General features: G+C 45.9%; 1 protein-coding gene across 1 annotated transcript in view; it reads left to right on the top strand.

Moving 5' to 3' along the window:
* Window positions 1-15,080, top strand: part of PTPRO (protein tyrosine phosphatase receptor type O) — a 194,712-nt gene that overhangs the window by 79,189 nt on the left and 100,443 nt on the right. The window contains 1 exon segment of the mRNA XM_048501507.1: window positions 12,955-13,228. Within this exon segment, the coding sequence (XP_048357464.1) occupies window positions 12,955-13,228 (274 nt within the window).

The raw sequence follows: 15,080 nt of genomic DNA, 5'->3' as shown, positions 1-15,080 counted from the left end.
TGCATTATTCTGCAAGTGCAGAAGGAGCCTAAGAGGATGCACTGAATACTGGCCATCTTTTACAGAAGACGGTGAATCTGCGTTCATTGGCTGTGCTTTATAAGCCCTTTAATCTTCTCTGCTGTGCAGTCTAGTTAACAAAGCATCGGCATCCTTCTAGTTCCTCTGTTATGGGCTACCATTTGTGAGAAGGGGAAACTCTCAGCATGGTGACATCAGACCTTTTGCGGTTCTAGGAATTACAGAGGGTCAGAGAAGGAGGGAAGGGGCTATGGCAGAACATTTGTATGGCATGCACCAGATTCCAGCGTGGTGTCGTGGTTAAGAATATGTGGATTCTAATCTGGAGAACTGGGTTTGATTCCCCACTCCTCCACTTGAGTGGCGGAGGTTTATCTGGTGAACCAGATGTGTTTCTGCACTCCTATATTCCTGATGGGTGTCCTTGGGCTAGTCACAGTTCTTCAGAAGGGTTACAAGGCATGGAGGGAGGGAGTGGGTGGCCAGGATATGCCCATGGAGTGAGTGGTGAGTTGGAGGGGAGGCGAGGGTCCTGGTTTGATGTTTGGCCAGGGGGAGGGTGGGGAAAATGGACAGGCTGTTGCCAGATCCATCAGGAGAGCGACAGCTTGCCACTGCTGTCCAGCTGGCCCAGCTAGGTGTTTAAGCTGGGGGTATACCAGGCACTAGGACCCAATGGGAGCATTCTTCCAAGAAGGTGGCAGGTGAATGAAAAAAATCTCCTGAGATGGTTTGGTGTTTTCAAGTTTCTTCCCTGAACAAAAAAGAAAACCGCTGGCGCTTAGTCCCTGTCCTTGGTGCTGAAATACACAGCCAAGTTCCTTATGTCTTTCCTTGTTGCTTCTTGGGAAGATGCATGAAGACACATAGACGGATTCCTCATGGGCCAAAAACAGCGGCGTGAAAACGATGTGAAAGGGTTTACACCATTTTCACACCGCTGTTTTTGGCCCATGCGGAATCCACCATAGAGTCATATTATGTGGGTATTTGGAGGAGGGCAGGACTAAATCGCAGCAACCACTGTCTCTTTTTCCTCACAGAGTCTCCAAAAGTTGGGTTGGATCCAGGGGTCAATTTTCCAAAGGCAGAATGGACCTTTCCCACTTCCACCTTTTCCCTGAAGGCTACTGGACTCCATGAAATGCTCTTCCTTGGGGATAGAGGATCTTGAGTAATCTGGGCAACCAGTGGAAACTGCTAATTATTCTGGATCCAATTTATTGTTTCAGCTCTAGTAATCTGCTATATTGTCGGGTGAAAGCTGCTTGTTGCTTACAGTGTTTTGGAGAAGCAGACAAATTGGAGGTCCAATTCACTCTGTCTCCCTTTAGGTATATATTCTTTTGTCTGGGTGTCTAATTATTCTCCAAAGACAGTGGAAATAAAGGGGTGCAAAAATCTAGACTGGAGAAAACACTCCAGGATTGGACTATAGGGGCCAATCTCATGCCAATAAGGAGATCAATTAGATGATGTAATATATCTTTGTTATTTATATTGTCCTGGGTTTTGAATAAGGCATGTGTGGTAAGGAACACTTTAATTGAATCGTATAGTTCATCCTGTATCCATTGTGTATTTATATGTGCTTATTCACCAGGGAACGGCTAAAGTTTAATTGTCTGTACTTCATAAAGGAAGTGTGGATGTGTGCAGTTAGCTTCTGCATATCAATTAGATGTTTCTAGGACAGATTCCTTGACTGAATTGGCTTGACTTCTTTATAGATTTTTTTAATTGCTAGAATTAATGCTTTGCAGTTGTACAACATGACTGAAGCATTCAAAACATTCCACGCACATTAACTCAATCATCCCTGCAACAGTCATGTAAGGTAGGCCAGAATTGTAATCTTCCTATTGGGAGTGGGATGGTATTAATAATGGCGTGCCCAAGTCCACACCATATAAATTTGTGGATGAGGGTGGGGTCGGAGCTGGTGTCTTCCTGGCTCATATGGCTTGTTAGGGATGAGAACTTCAAAAAACTGAACAGTAACTTCTGATCTGGATTTTGGATAGGGGCATTGTTTTTGTTATCTTGATTTTTTTAAAAGAAGTATTGTTAATCTTGTGGTTTTTTTTCCTTTTTTTCCTTGGGTATTTTGGGGGAATCACGAAAATTCAGAACTATTATTTTTTGTCATTGCATCCCTGAGGTAACAGTTGTGTGGAAGGAGGGAGGGAAAGAGAGAAAGTCATTCCTGGATCTGTCATGCCAGCGCTGTCCCCACTGATGGCTTCTCCCTGCTATTGGCATCAGTGGTAGTAGAATCAGCCCCACAGCCACAAAATAGTGGGGGGGCTGACAGAGTGTTGTGAGGTTTGGGCTGTCACAGTGGCTGTTTCCTCTGCTGTCACTGGGGGCCTTTTAAAAAAAATCAGTAATTGAATAGAGTTTTATCAGTATAATGGTCTAGGAATATGAGTACTGGGTGGTGTGAATTCCCAAGTTTCATTTAAAAAAAACCCCGAACCTATTTTTTCCCCCATTGTGGAGATGCAAAGAAAAATGGAAGGAACAAGAGATTTGCATTTTGTCATTATTTTTTAATGAAAACTGAGAACCTGGTACATATAGCGCTATAGTAGCCATTCTCAACCAGGGTTCCGTGGTACCCTGGGGTGCCATGAGCATGTCCCAGGGGTATTGCGGCAACACTACCGCCCCCCCTCATTTTTGTGGTGTCTCCCACCGGCGCCAGCAAGGACATGGAGCTGGCACATGGGGCAGGGCCTGCCACAAGGTCAGCAGCCCCCCCCCCCAGTGCTTCCCTTCACCCTGGGAGGGGAAGGTGGGGGGTGTGGCAAGTAGGGGCAATGGGAGGGGAAGGTGGAGGGTGGCGGCAGGGGTACCGTGAGATATGACGAGTGAAGTCAAGGGTACCCTGACCTTGAAAAGGTTGGGAAACACTGCGCTATAGTGTTGTAGTGATATAGTGCTGGTGAGCTGCTGATTTTTATTATAGCTTCTCCCCAGTGGTAGGGAGGAAATGACCATTTCTACAACCAAAGCTCATGAGAATCAGGGAAACCTCCAGCCTGCTCACTATTTTCCAGCTATGTGGTAGTCTCTCCTGCCTCTGATGCTGGTGGTAGTGAGAATGTAGGTTCAATGATGGCAGGTTAATGCTGAGTCCAGTTCAGTCCCTCCCCTTTTAAAACGGAAAAGGTCATTGTTTGTAGGCAAACCTGTTAGCTGCTAGACAGTTTTGGTCTTGCCGAACAAGGGCTCTTTCCCAGGCCAGCTTCTTCTCTTTTCCTCCCCAACCTTACCGAAATCCCAAAACACTCAAGAAATTCTGGGAGATTAATTTTGGTTGTTCCCAGACTTTCTGCAGTATTTTGCATCATTTCAAATGTCTGTGAGCCAACCGGAAACACTTAATTTCAAGAATGCACACTGCTCTTTTTAACAAGAAGAAGAGTTGGTTTTTATATCCCTCTTTTCTCTATCTTTAAGGAATCTCAAAGCTGTTTACAATCACCTTCCCTTCCTCTCCCCACAACAGATACCTTGTGAGGTAGGTGGGTCTGAGAGAGCTGAATGAATGGGGACCGGTCCAAGGTTACCCAGCAGGCTTCCTGTGGAGGAGAGGAGAATTGAATCTGGTGTTCCAGATTAGAGTCCACTGCTGTGAACCGCTACACCACACTGGCTCACATGCTGCTTAGTCACTAGCCATATAATCCTAAACAAAGCTAGGCCTTCTAAGGTCATCAGGTTCAAGGGCTTAAGAGCAAGGAAGCTGTGAATTTCTCCATGAACATGTTTGACTGTTGAACTTACTGTGTTGGAAGGTGGTGATTAGATGTAAGCCAGTCACTCAGTCTTTTCAGTTTGCGCTGAGCATGGTCCCAAAACTGGTTTGCATCAAGTATATTGAAGAGATAGAAAAAGTGCAGAGAAGGGCAGCAAGGATGATTGAGGGACTGGAGCACCTTCCTTATGAGGAGAGGCTGCAGTGTTTGGGACTCTTTAGTTTGGAGAGGAGACGTCGGAGGGGGGGGTTATGATTGAAGTCTATAAAATTATGCATGGGGTAGAAAATGTTGACACAGAGAAATTTTTCTCTCTTTCTCACAATACTAGAACCAGGGGGCATCCATTGAAAATGCTGGGGGGAAGAATTAGGACTAATAAAAGGAAACACTTCTTCACGCAACGTGTGATTGGTGTTTGGAATATGCTGCCACAGGAGGTGGTGATGGCCACTAACCTGGATAGCTTTAAAAGGGGTTGATTTATGGCAACCAATCTTGATTCTCTTTGATCTGAGATTGCAAATGCCTTAACAGTCCAGGTGCTCGGGAGCAACAGCCGCAGAAGGCCATTGCTTTCACATCCTGCATGTGAGCTCCCAAAGGCACCTGGTGGGCCACTGCGAGTAGCAGAGAGCTGGACTAGATGGACTCTGGTCTGATCCAGCTGGCTTGTTCTTATGTTATGTTCTTAAGTATTTCTAAAACTGAGCATGTGCAAAGATGCTGCCAATTCAAACTGATCTAGAACCATCAGCAATCCTAAGGGCTGCTTAGACAAACTCTGAATGGTAGGAATTTATTGGAACACAGCCTTTACTGATGACCAGTTTGAATGATTTTTGAGAGATCTAATAGTTCATTTAAACAATTGCCTGCTTACTCAACAAGTTTGTGTGTGTGTGAGGGGGTGGGGGCAGAATTCAATTAGGCTGTATGAGAACGACCTTGCATGAAAAGCCAATTGTGCTATATTGCATAGTTAGCAAGGAAACAGTGAAACAACCTGCTGAACTCCCAAGAACAGATCGCTGAAATGTCAAACAGATCTCTGAAAAACCAGGTCTGAGTTCATAAACATCAAATAGGGCTAACCTGGTGGATGTTTGAGCATCCCTCCTTTCAAGGGGAGAGCTCTGTTTGGGATTGCAGTGTAGCTTTCTTTGTAGCAGTCATTTTGGCCTCGGCATTCTGAAAAATAGGATGTAGAATTAGACAACTGGATTGGATTCACACAAAATAATTCTCAAATTGTTTCTGTAGATTTTATTGTTGTGCCCATAGCACTGGGCTTAGGGAAAGTAAGAAAGACCATCTCCCGTGATCTCATACTCTGAAATGAAGAAGTCTTCCCATTCGACAATACAGTCTTCCCATTAGTTTTTATGTACTATGTCCCTGCGATAAACATTTATTCTAAATTTGCCCCTAGGTTGTGTGATCTGGGATTTACTGTTTCTTAGGAGTTTGCTGAAGCGAAGCTTCTCCATTTGCAAAGGGAGTCCGGTGACAGCTGTAAACCTCTGAGAATTTGTTTTGGGCAAGCACGTTACAGTCATGCGAAAAGAAAGCAAGATAATTTCTCAAGCTACCTGGCTCAGTTCAAATAGCCCCCTACTGATCCGGCTTCTCCCTTGTGTTAATACAGTCCCCAGGTCTTCCTTTCCATGCTGCTTCCTTGTGTGATTTTTTTTGCCAAAATGTTTGCATTTCCCAACATTTTTTGTGCAACCACAAATCAGAATTATACACAACACATGTAAGTTTAGTCGGCATACCTTGTCTATATGAATGGCATTCCACTTGTGTGCTAGAAACGAATGCATCGTCTGTACTAGCAATAAAAATGGATGGACCGAAAGCATTTCCGATGTTGACAAGATATGGAAATGAAAAGAAAATGAAAAGGAGAACGTTCCTCTCTTCCTGCATAGTCATGATACGACATGACTATGGCTGATTCCGCATGGGCCAAAAACAGCAGTGTGAAAACAGTGCGAAAACAGTATAAACCCTTTTACACCATTTTAAACCCTTTTACACCATTTTCACATTGCTGTTTTTGGCCCATGCGGAATCAGCCTATGTTTGTATGTTGCGGAATGGGGTGATCCAGATACAACTCCAGTGTAGCCCAGACGATATGTTGAAGCTAAAATTGGACCTGCTGTTTGTCTGTAAGTTGCTACTTGCTTTAGGCTCAAACTTAAAATGGCAAGTTTGTGTTAGGATCTTGTCGGGGGGGGGGCAGGGGGATAAAGGACTGGCTGCAAAGTGGGACTGGACTCTTTACCTGCCCGTAGTCTATCCCCAAAGAACTATTTATCTCTAGTGCTTTGTCTCCAAATAGGGTTGACTTCCAATGTCAGAGGCTCAATGGGGAAAAAATGGTTGGGAAGAATGCGGGAGGGGGTATAGCAAGGCCGAGAACTGAGCATTCACTCTCTGGCTCCTTCTGCACTTTAAACCACTCCACCTTCCTACTTTGATAGTCATTCACATTAATCTGCCTAAGGAGTCCCAAGAGAAGGCGAAACGTCTTTGCGTGCACTCCAGCGTTCTACACACAGCAGCTGTGAAAACCTGTTCACCCTTACATTTCTCCACCCCATTTGGTCAGGGACAGATGGCTCATTCTCTGTACTTTTTAACGAACCCCAGGTTTAAGACGAGCTCTCACACTTGCAAGTTGTAACGTTTTTCCTTCTGCCCTCCTCCAGGGGAGGTTCAATAAATTAGAAAAGTCTGACAGATTATGCCCCTATAATGTAGGGCAAGTCGAAACTCCCGACATATGCTGATCCAGCCTTTGTTTAAAAACCTCCAAAGAAGGAGACTCCACCACTCTCCGAGGCAGTGAATTGCACTGCCGAACAGCCCTGATGGTCAGGAAGTTCTTCCTAATGTTTAGGTGGAAACTATTTTCCTTCACCTTGAATCCATTACTCCGTGCCTTTCAATTAGCCCATCAATTGCTATGCTGCTCTTGGTTTACAGGAATTAGAGCTAGATATTGGAATCTTACTCCCCTGCTTGAAACAGAGCTAACAGATCTGCCTAGATTATTATTGCTTATAGATAACCCAGATTCCGTTTTTTCTCATTTGGCAGCAAACTTTCTTATGGAAATTATGCAGAGTAGACTGTGATTTTGTTTCTTTATGGTTATTATTTCAAATTTTTTTACTATTTATTTGCATCGATGTCTATGTTCTGTTTTCCTTTTATGCCAACAAAGGCTAGGGAGTGAACACTCCCGTGTTCTCATCTTTCGCAAAAGAATGACGAGGGAGAAGGCGGCCTTTAGCCAACACTGGAAGTGACAGACTTAGCATGCCATAAATGCGCTGCGCATTGGGATTGACAGCATCAGTATGGCAAATACACATTTCATTACTTCTGGTCAGCTCCCTTTGGGATTTAATTTACTAGTGTCGTAGCTTGAAGCGGTTTTGTGCCTCGAGGGAAATCTGGGAAGAGTTGAGCCTTCCAAGCCAAACCAGAGCATTCAGCTCCTTTCTGCGATCATCCTTACAAGCTAAAGCCCACCCCAACATTCTCAGAACAGCTCAGGAAAGGGCGGGCTCTGTTACCTTGGGAAAGCCTTGTTGCAACGATGAAAGCCCCAACTCCCAATGAGATGCAGTGCAAGAAGAAACATGTTCTGGGTTCAGGTTACAATCTCAGCTGCTTCAGTAGGGAAACTGATAGAACCCTGGGATACCAGATATGGTTGGCATCGAAGTTGGGGGTTATGCTCATTGTTTCTAACATCCTCTACCTATCCTACCCATCTGTTTCTCATCCGTTATGAACTGACAAAAATCTTCATGAAACTCTTCAGTAGACTGGCGGGCCAGAGGGATGAGTCTCATAGCAGAGTCTATGGCAGGGGTCTGCAACCTGCAGCTCTCCAGATGTTCATGGACTACAGATCCCATCAGCCCCTGCCAGCGTGGCCAATTGGGCGGGACTGGCACTGCTCAGAGTTCCTAACCAAAATAACAACACAACACTCCTATCTGTGGGTTAAGATTTTGGCCATAGCCAAACCGTTTTATTGACAAAAGATGAAAAGAAGCGTGAGGGGCAGCATGGGATCTGATCTGAACACTGGGCAGCCTGAGCGCTGTCCCCCAGTGAAAACTTTCCTCCAACCCACCTGTTGGAGAAAACCGTTAACCTTATGAAACAATCGTTGAACCCCAGCTTCGGGGCCGAAAGTGCCCTGGGCTCTGGGAGATCCGTTTTTGCACAGCTACAGCGGCGATGGTGGGAAATTCAGGTGGGCTGCAATGCCCCTGTCTGAAGATCCATCTTTACCATTAAGGGGCACACAAGCCCTTCAGTAGCCCCCGGCTGGTGCAAGGTCCCTGACCCCACGACTTGCTGCATCCCAAACCTCTTAAGGAGGTTCCGCCAACGAGGGTTAGCTCTGCAGCTCCCCTCACCATCAGGTCAGTTCCCATGCGCAACTGCCGGCTTGGCTATGACAGCATACACATGCATTAACATTGTCCAATGGGGAGAGGTGGGTGGGAAACTCAGCGCCACTCTGCTCCAGGGTGGGGCCAAGGGCCGAGTCGCAGCCTCATATAGGCTCCCGGCCGCCCCACCTACTGACACCCATAGTGGGTGTGGCCACCGCCTGCATTCCGCCCTTCTAAGGGAAGGCATGGCAGAGCCTCTTTGCAATGCCCTTCCCGGGCAGCAACCGCGGGCCCTGCTGATTCAGGGGCCGCTCTTTTTGAAGGACTGCTTTTAAAAATTTCATTTGCATTTCCAACTAGATTTGGAAGTTTCTACTAATCCGATCCTGTACCCAAAACGAAACTGGCACATTAGGTATTCTCCATTGCACCACTTGTTATTTCTGAATTTTGTACCGAGAGTTACTTCAGCGCGTTGCATCTTTTCTCAGCTTTGAGTTCCCAGTGTGTATGTCCTCATTGATTTAAAAAACACTGCAAAAAAGCAGTCTGGATGAGATTCCTTAGGTGTAATGTTTTATTGATATATAAGACGACATCAGTAAAGTACCTCACTGTAAGTCTTGATTCTCAGTGTGCAGGTGTTTATAGGTAATGTAGAAGGGAGAGAAAAAAAACAAAAGAAAGTGGCAAACTACATTAAATTTTTTTAGAAATTCTCTCTGTTGAAGTGGATCTTCCCCTGACCTGGATGGGCCTGGCTGGCCAATCCCATCAGATCTCAGAAGCTCAGCAGGGTTGACCCTGGTTGGTACTTGGGTGGGAGATCTCCAAGAAAACCCAGGGTTGCTATGCAGAGGCAGGCAATGGGAAACCACCTCTGAACATCTCTTGCTTTGAAAACCCCACAGGGTCACCCTAAATCAGCTGTACCTTGACAGAATAAACTATGACTGGAATTAAGAAGTGGCAGTTAGCGTAGAGCAAAATTCTGAAGAAAACGGGGAGAAGTGCAGGAGAACTGTGCTTGTCCACAGAATTTTCTGAGGACAGTAGAGCGGAAAACAATTATTTTGATGTGGGTTTAGAGCAGCAGTTCTCAACCTGTGGGTCGCGACCCCTTTGACCCTTTCACAGGGGTCGCCTCAGACTCTCTGCATCAGTGTTCTCCATCTGTAAAATGGATTAGGGTTGGCGGTCACCACAACATGAGGAACTATGTTAAAGGGTCACAGCATTAGGAAGGTTGAGAACCACTGATATAGGAGATCACCTCTGAGTCCCCTTTGATTTCTCAGGGGCAGGTACGGAACTAGGGGCATGAGGAGGGCAGGTGCCCGGGAGCAGGCAAAGAGGGGGAAGTGACAGGAGATGAGCGAGGCACTATTGGAAGGGATGGTTCGTTCTGTAGCATGCACAGACCCCCTTCCCCCAATTAGACTTCTGCTAGGACAGTGGTTCTCAACCTGTGGGTCAGGACCCCTTTGGGGGTCGAACGACCCTTTCACAGGGGTCGCCTCAGACTCTCTGCATCAGTGTTCTCCATCTGTAAAATGGATCAATGTTAGGGTTGGGGGTCACCACAACATGAGGAACTGTATTAAAGGGTCGCAGCATCAGGAAGGTTGAGAATCACTGGTTTAGAGTGAACAAGTAACAGACAAGACCTCAGCCAAGCTGGTCCACCAAGTCCCAGCTACCTGCAAGCTCCCAGCATTTGCAGAGTGATTTGAAACACCGTCTCCAGCACAGGCGAAAAACCATGTAAGTGACTCATCTTCTTGAAAGCTCTTTTGGAGCCCTTTATGAAGAGACGCCAGCGGGGTGGTAAGAGGCAGATCAGCGCCGGCAACACAAATTGCAAAAGCAGCTCCTGGCGCAAGAGTCGCCAGCCGCCACGTCTGAAGCTCCTCTCCTGTGGACCATCAAAGGCAAAGTCCTTCAGAAGGGATGAAAATATCCCCTTGCCCTGACTTTTGAGCAGCAAGGTGGCCCGAGATCTAAGCGTTGCCGGAACCAATTAAACAGGAAACCAAAAGGTGGGGACTTTGAAGGTGGCCCTTTTCAGGTTTTAATTACAGAAAGTGCATTTTGAAATTCCTGCAGAGCTGATGGGTTCCTTTCTAGCAATTAATGAAAAGAAGATTTTTTTTTCTAGCAATTAATGAAAAGAAGATTTTTTTCTCCTATGAACTGGCTAGGGATATTATGCTGTGTGTGGGGGGGGGGGGAGGGGAGTTAATTTTTTTTCATTTGCTCCAATTCCCTGGTGACAGTATTGTCTAATTGGAAAAGGAACAAAAACTCACCAAAAAAGCAACCAGGGAACAGAAGTGTTTCCTTGACGGCCAGGTGTCCTGTGCGCTCACAAAAGGTAGAAGAAGAGTTTAGGTTTATACCCCCCTTTCTCTCCTGTAAGGAGTCTCACAGTAGTTTACAAATCCCTTTCCCTTCCTCCCTCCACAACAGGTACTTGTGAGGTAGGCGGGGCTGAGAGAGTTCTGAGAGAACACTCAGTAGTTCTGAGAGTTCTGAGAGAACTCTCAGTAGTATGGAATGTAGATCATTTTGACTCTGGTGCAAGGAGGTTTCTTCTTCTCTGGACTGTGGGATTGGAGGGTGCCATCCCCCCTTGGGAACTGATAGTCAGGGGTGGAGTGATGTGATCTGGCAATAGAAATCTAAATGCTTATTACTGATACTTTTTCATAATAAAGAAATCAACTGAATACAGAGTCTTGTTACTGAACAGTCTAGGGCAGTGGTGGCGAACCTTTGGCACTCCAGATGTTATGGACTACAATTCCCATCAGCCCCTGCCAGCATGGCCAATTGGCAGGGGCTGATGGGAATTGTAGTCCATAACATCTGGAGTGCCAAGGGTTCACCACCACGGGTCTAGGGGCTTGACAGTCCTGCTGGGGCATGAAATTGTTCTGGGCATGGGATTGCATTTGATTTCCCTGCCGTGGGAAACAGAAGCCTGGACAAGATGGACGTTCTGGGGGGCTCAGTGTGCGTGGGAGAAGGGGGAATGCCTCATCCACAATGCTACATTGCGTGTGGCGATGTACATGGGCACCATTTCAAAATAAATGTGCCTTTTCCAACTATTGCTTTTCCTCCTTCATAAACGTATGTTGATTTAAGTAATCAAGTAGAGTTCAACTAAGATTTCTTGGATTGCATGGCCATTTTATTGAAAACAGAGTTTTAAAGACCTGCAGTGATGCTTGCAGGACTTAGAGATGGTTCATCTCCTTCCTCGTGGGAGGCCTTGCATAGGGCTGTGGGGTGGAGGTGGGAAGGGAAGGGAAGGAAATAAAACTGTACTGGATGATCGGATTCACAAGGTAGCCTTAGGCCAGCTGCTCAACTTCTGCCCCCATTGACAACATGGGGATCTACTAGCTGTAATCCTACTAGGGTTGTTGTAAAGATTAGACTAAAGCAATAAATGTGTGTCCTGACCTGGATGTCACAGGCTGGCCTGACCTTGTTAGCTTTTGGATGCTAAGCAGGGTCAGTCCTGGTTAATACTTGGACGGGAAACCACCAAGAATGTCCAGGGCTTTTATTTTTATTTATTTATTTGATTTTTACCCCACTTTCCCCCACCGCAGCATGCCCTGAGCAGCTTTCAATATAGATGCAGAGGAAGGCAATGGCAAACACACACACACACACACCCGGTTCATCTCATTGCTTCAAAATCCTACGGGGTCTCCATAGGTTGGCTGCAACTTGGCGGCGAAGCATGTGAAACACTGAACTCCGAAACCATTATAGAAACCCTCAGTATGTTTCATGATGTATATTGTGAAGGCGGGCTAGGTTTGAAACTTAAGATGACAGAAATGTGTGTGAACTGATAAGGCTCTTCCTGTGCCAGGATTCTGAGACTCACAGCCCTGGCAAGGAAAAAACGCCTGCTGCGCTCATCAGTTTTCAAAAATCCTGGCAGTAGCATAGAAACAGCTGCATCCCATGCTCCCTGCATACAAAGTGGAAACCCAAACTAGGCATCGTATCCAATAGGAAAATTTCCCCTTGCCCTGGGCTGCTTGCACACGCGGAAATTCAAGAAAAAGACTAGGGTGGCCACTTGTGCTAAATCAAACTTGTTGTATCCCAACGCTTGCATTTCACCTTGTGCCACAAATTTCTGGATGCTGTGTAAGACATGCAGTGCAATCCTGAGGAGGGATGTGTGTAGTTGTGCTGCCCCGTGGCCAGCAAGCCATAGGGCAGCCGCATTCCCCTGACCTCTGTGATATGCAGCGCAATTGGCGACACCTCCTTTTTTGCTGGCATAAATCTGTGCTAGAAGAGTTGTGTTGGAAGAGTTGGAATGTATCTGTTGGAAGAGTTGGGATTTATACCCATTTTTTTCAGCTGCAAGAAGTGCCAAAGAGGCTGATGGGAATTATAGTCCATGAGCATCTGAAGCACCAGAGTTGGACACCTACACATTGCACACAAAAAATGCCAGCAGAATTGTACTAAGTCTGTTTACATTCCTAGTTGCATGTTGGTAGATTTAAGCCATGGTTCGCACTGTGGAAGTGCTGCTCTTCCTTTTATAGGCACAAGTTCCCCGCGTCCCTCCTTTTATAAGGAGCCTGAGAAGTTTCAAGGCCTCACAGCTTTACAGCCTTCATAGGGTGGCTGACATTTTTGGGATGTCAAGTTAGGGGCCAGGTATTCCAGCCTCACCTTCTTTTCTTCTCACCTTCCAGAACGTGGCACCGTTCCAAGTGGCCGTGCAAGATGACAACTGCCTTGTCATTTCTCTCGAAGCGTCCGATGTGCTGAGCTCGTCTTCGATCTACGTTGTCAAGATCACCGGGGAATCAAAAAACTATTTCTACCAGTTTGAGGAATTCAACAGCACTTTACCTGCCCCCGTGGTTTTTAATGCCACCTACCATGGCCTCTATTACATAGTGACTCTCATGGTGGTGAACTCAAATTTGGTTTCCAAGACAGCGAGATCGATCATTGTGCTAACTAGTAAGTATTTTTGACATTGCATTTATTTCTTAATTTTCTTGTTTCTGGCTTTTTTTAAAAGGAGGAATGTCTTTCTGCCAGCTCCCACTCTGCCTGGCTAAAGGAGAGATTTATACTTAATATGTGCTAGAAATCAGTCATTCCCTGTTCCAGATTTGGAAATGATACAATTTCCAGAGGGCACAGCATTTTCCCCCCCTGAGTACATATAGGTACATGATTGGTTGGATAATTGATTTACTATATTTATAGTCTGCCTTTCTCACTGCGAGGGTGGAGTACCCAGTTGAGGAGATCAATAGGGTGAGACATCTAGTAAGCAATGTACTAGAACCTTACACCTGAACCAACTTTGCTGGCCAAGTACTAAGAGGAGCTGGGATTAATTCTGGGCTAACTGTTGAAAGGCTGCTGGGAATCATATACTTGGTGCAGTATTGATATTCAGAATTATGGTTTTGTTCTTAATTTGATTTTACTTTAAAAATCCTTATTTTTGTTATCATATACCTCGGTTATCACTGCCAGTCCCCAGGAGCGTCTTCTGGGCAGAACCCTGAGAAACAACATCACCAGTGCTGTTACCAGAACTGATGGGACAGCCTACCACAATGTTCTAGCAATTCCACAGATCTCTTTGGTCTTTACCATAGAGATTTGTGAAATTCCTAGAATTCTTAAAATTCTAGGAATTTTACCAGAGATTTGTGGGATTCCTAGAACATTACATCTGGTCTCAGTTTCTGGATTTTCTCCCAGAAATGATGTAATAGCATTCACAATGTTGTTCCCTCCCGTTTGTTTCTCTCACCATCACATTGATTGGCTGCAGGACAGTGTTTGCCAATTATTGGCAGACAATTGGTAACCCTAAGTATGTGATTCTATACTCCATTTTTCTTTACTTTTATTGGGAAACATAAGTTCAGCTACAGCTATTTTGTGCTGCAACCATGAAAGAAACTCTGAATTTTGAGGGTATGGATTCACACTTACCAAAGATGGAAAATATGCATGTTGCCCTGTTTCTACAAAATTGTGAACACATGTGTGGATTGGAGTGTTTGTAGCTCAATATTCTCACCATGATGTCTGGTCACCAAAATTGTAATATTTGACAAGGCTACTAAAAGGAGGAGAAGCATCCTAGGTAACACCTGCGTCCCAGAAGAATGAAAGGTAGAGAATGAGGCCTAGTCTTCTCTGAAGTGGCAAATCTGGGGTTCACATTGGAGGTGACTCTCGCATACAGTTTTCCCCTCCTTAAACAAAAGAAAAGCCCTGTATATGTTAACTAGTAATAAAGTCCGTTGTGCAAAAAAATACAACTGGTTCTAGAAAACTGAGTCCTCGGAGCATGCCTTGCACTTGCTTGTCTCAGCACCGCCTATGCACTCCACTTGCGCACCTGCCAGCTCTTTAAATGACTTGTCCTGAAGTAACTGGGGCCGTTTCCGCACGGCCCATAAACGACAGCCTGGGGGCGGTAAAAATGCCACCTCCAGGCCGCTGTTCGCACAGGCGCTGCTGCTGCAACACAGCAGCAGCGACCTGAATGCGCTTCCCTCCCCCCAGGGCAGCATCAGGTTCAAGGCTTCTGCCCTAAATAACAACTCCTTAAAAAAAAAAGGGTTGTTGTTAGAGGAAGCAGTCTTCCCCGCTGCACGGGTGCGAACCGCGCTACTGCTTCCGGGAAGATGCTTTCAGTCGCTTCCTCCTCCGTTCTACTCGCGATGTGTCCTCGTCGTCAAGCATGCTGCTGGCCGTCGGAGCCTCCGCCCACACTGTCCTCCGACCTCCAGGGGTCAGAGGGCAGCGCATGGGCGAGACTCCGGCGGCCATCGAAGCGCGG

Source organism: Sphaerodactylus townsendi, linkage group LG06 (genome assembly GCF_021028975.2).
Source record: "Sphaerodactylus townsendi isolate TG3544 linkage group LG06, MPM_Stown_v2.3, whole genome shotgun sequence".
In the NCBI taxonomy this organism is placed as follows: domain Eukaryota; kingdom Metazoa; phylum Chordata; class Lepidosauria; order Squamata; family Sphaerodactylidae; genus Sphaerodactylus; species Sphaerodactylus townsendi.
The sequence above is the reverse complement of the archived record's forward strand: the minus strand, read 5'-3'. Positions and strand labels throughout refer to the sequence as shown.